The sequence below is a fragment of the Buceros rhinoceros genome, unplaced genomic scaffold (assembly GCF_000710305.1).
Source record: "Buceros rhinoceros silvestris isolate BGI_N320 unplaced genomic scaffold, ASM71030v1 scaffold5112, whole genome shotgun sequence".
Classification (NCBI taxonomy): Eukaryota; Metazoa; Chordata; class Aves; order Bucerotiformes; family Bucerotidae; genus Buceros; species Buceros rhinoceros.
In genome coordinates this window covers 42942-45574 of record NW_010399353.1, presented here as the reverse complement: position 1 = coordinate 45574, position 2633 = coordinate 42942, and the positions used below count along the sequence as shown (strand labels likewise).

At 42.4% G+C, this 2633-nt stretch overlaps 1 protein-coding gene across 1 annotated transcript in view; it reads left to right on the top strand.

Annotated features, from left to right (window-relative positions):
- Positions 1 to 261: 261 nt before the first annotated feature.
- The window catches only part of KIAA0196 (KIAA0196 ortholog), a 25241-nt gene continuing 22869 nt past the window's right edge, over positions 262 to 2633 (top strand). Inside the window, exon 1 of the mRNA XM_010131418.1 lies at positions 262 to 447. Coding sequence (XP_010129720.1) covers positions 262 to 447 — 186 coding nt within the window. The remainder of the gene's footprint in view (positions 448 to 2633) is intronic.

The window sequence follows — 2633 nt, the reverse complement described above, 5'->3', positions numbered from 1 at the left end:
CAGTGCATTTTTTTTCGTTTTACAAACCCGTGGATAACTTATATTTCATAAACTGAAAGATTTGAGAGGATGCTGAAAAATACACATAGTTTAATCTATCAAAAATATGAATGTGATCCATTCTGAATGTGTGGGGGTTTGTTTTAACAGGTTATTAATGGAGGAACTGGTTTTCTCATCAGACTTCTTCAAATAACCCACAGACTAACGATCAGAATCTGACTGCAGGACTTCTGCTGCCCTGTCACCTTCCGCTCCACAATGGTTGATTTTCTAGCTGAAAACAACCTCTGCGGTCAGGCAATTCTTCGGATTGTCTCCTGTGGAAATGCCATCATTGCAGAGCTTCTCCGACTTTCCGAATTTATTCCTGGGGTTTTCAGGCTAAAGGACAAAGCCGATCAACAGAAGTATGGGGAGATCATATTTGATTTCAGTTATTTTAAGGTAAATCCTTTTATTGTTAAACTGCTTCAAACATTGCTGTTCTGCACGAGGGTGCTTCAGGTTGTGAACTGGCCATTCCTGACCGTTGTGTTCATTATTGGCATTCTTCAGAATTGACTACTGTGACTTTTTACTTGCTTAGTGTTTGCTGAAAATTGACCAAACTGAAAGAGCAGTTGGGATGTGCTTGTGTGCTGACGTTCTGCTTCTGGGCTCTTGTGTTTTACGGCCCTCTGATAACTCGGCCTCATCTGACTCGTTTCAGTGAGCAGAAACCGTCTAGGGAAGGTTCTGCACTTAGACCCCTGGGCAGAATGTAAGTACAATCAGCATCCGCCCCGACAGCGTCGGGGCGAGAAGGGGGAGGCAGTTTTAGGTGCGTTCAAGAGCAGCCCCAGCTCTTGTTTGATGAGTTGTCTGGCCCGTGAATATTGGATACTGATTATCATACGCATCCTGAGTATTGGATGGAGGGGAAGGGGGTTAGTGGTAGTAGTAATGTTGTTGTTGTTATTACTACTGCTGTTGTTTCCTGCAGGAAGGTTCGGTTACGCTTCCACCAGCAGGTTCTGAGCCTGTGCAGCTGGTCGGTTGCCTTTGGAGCAGCGTCGTGGGCAGCATGCCCATCTTCCTTCGGGCATCTGTAGCCTGTTCTTTGCAGCCATGAAAGCTGCTTTCTGCTTTCCTGTCGGACAGTGCTGAGATACAGTTCGCTCACTGGGCTTGTCACGTGTGCTGAATAAACAAATGCATCGGAGAGCAGCATCCACGAAAAGCCCGTATTTCTCTTCCAAAATTAAGCTTCTTGCAGTAGCTGTTCCCCTCTGTCATTCTCCAGCATAATTAAGGAGGGACTCCAGAGACTACCTGGCTTTATCTGGATTGTACAGTACAAGAAGTGTTAATAGGAAAGCAAGAGGTTGGTTTGTTCGTTCGTTTGTAGTAAGAGTTGTAAACTTCCAAGCGTTGACTGTGAGCCTTGAACGCTGAAAACCCTGAGCACGAATGATTTCCCAGATACCTTTGGATCTAAGAGCTCGTTAGGAGTCTCTTTTTAAAAACAAATTACTTGAAAACTTAAAAGCTAATGGGTATGATTGGTGAGAAATACAAATATCCTTGAAATTGTAAGATATTTGATGTTTAGGAAGCACAGCGGTGCTGCTGCTTTTCAGGGTAATCATTCCAAAATCCGTAAAAGACGTACTTATAAAGCAGAGATTAGTGAATTTACAGATATTCTCGCTATGAATGCACCACTTCTGCGTTTGTGATCCTTAGAATTACCTGATGAGAAGAGATTTGAGACTTTGAAAGTTCAGGCTGTTTACTTGGTGTATTTGAGCTTCATAGGCAATATGGGGCCTGTTTTCCTCTTTGTTTTGTGCAAAAAGAGAAGCAGAAGAATGTTTTTTAAACCATACAAAAATTGTCAGCTGGGTATTAAGCCTGATAATTTATTGTAACGCTATTTTTATGGAGTTTGTGTTGACTAAATACTTTTAAGCCGTGATCTCATGCTGTTATAAGTGGTTGGTGGAAGGAAGATAACAGTATTTTCCGTTAAATGTTAATAATATTTTCAACTAGCGGTAACAGTATTTTCATTTAGATGGTGGTGGTAAAACCAGATGGTGGTTATGAGAATGTGGACGCTGGTAAATGGTTAGAAAAGATTGCACCATCGCTGTAAGAAAGTCAGGCTCCTCGTCCCAACCCTTTTTCTCCCGCATTTGTTAATGACATAGTTTTGCCGTTAGCTTGGGGAACTAGAGCTGAGCTAGATCCAGAGTCTGTGGAAAAAAAAAAACAGGTCTAAGTTTTCAAGCAGTTTAAATTTATGAGAAGGTTCTGAGATTTGTGAGGCCCCAATACAATGATTTTTATCTGAGAAATCAATCAGATAAAATGTGTAAAGGAAGAAATCCCAGCAAAGAGGTAATGAGCACGCAGCAGTTTCGGAGGCACTGCGGCTTCACCCAGAGCGTTAACCATTCTCTTCACTGGTTACGTAGGATAAAACATCTTCAGAATCATTGCAGATTGTATCAAAGCGTAAAACTCGTCCACGTGGAATCAGCGTTCAGTCACATAGTTCGGAAAATTACAGATCCTTGTTACAGTAAGAAACGTTAATTTGGGCGGTGGGCGCGCAGGGCTGGTTGTACGCGTTCAGAGTCCTGCTG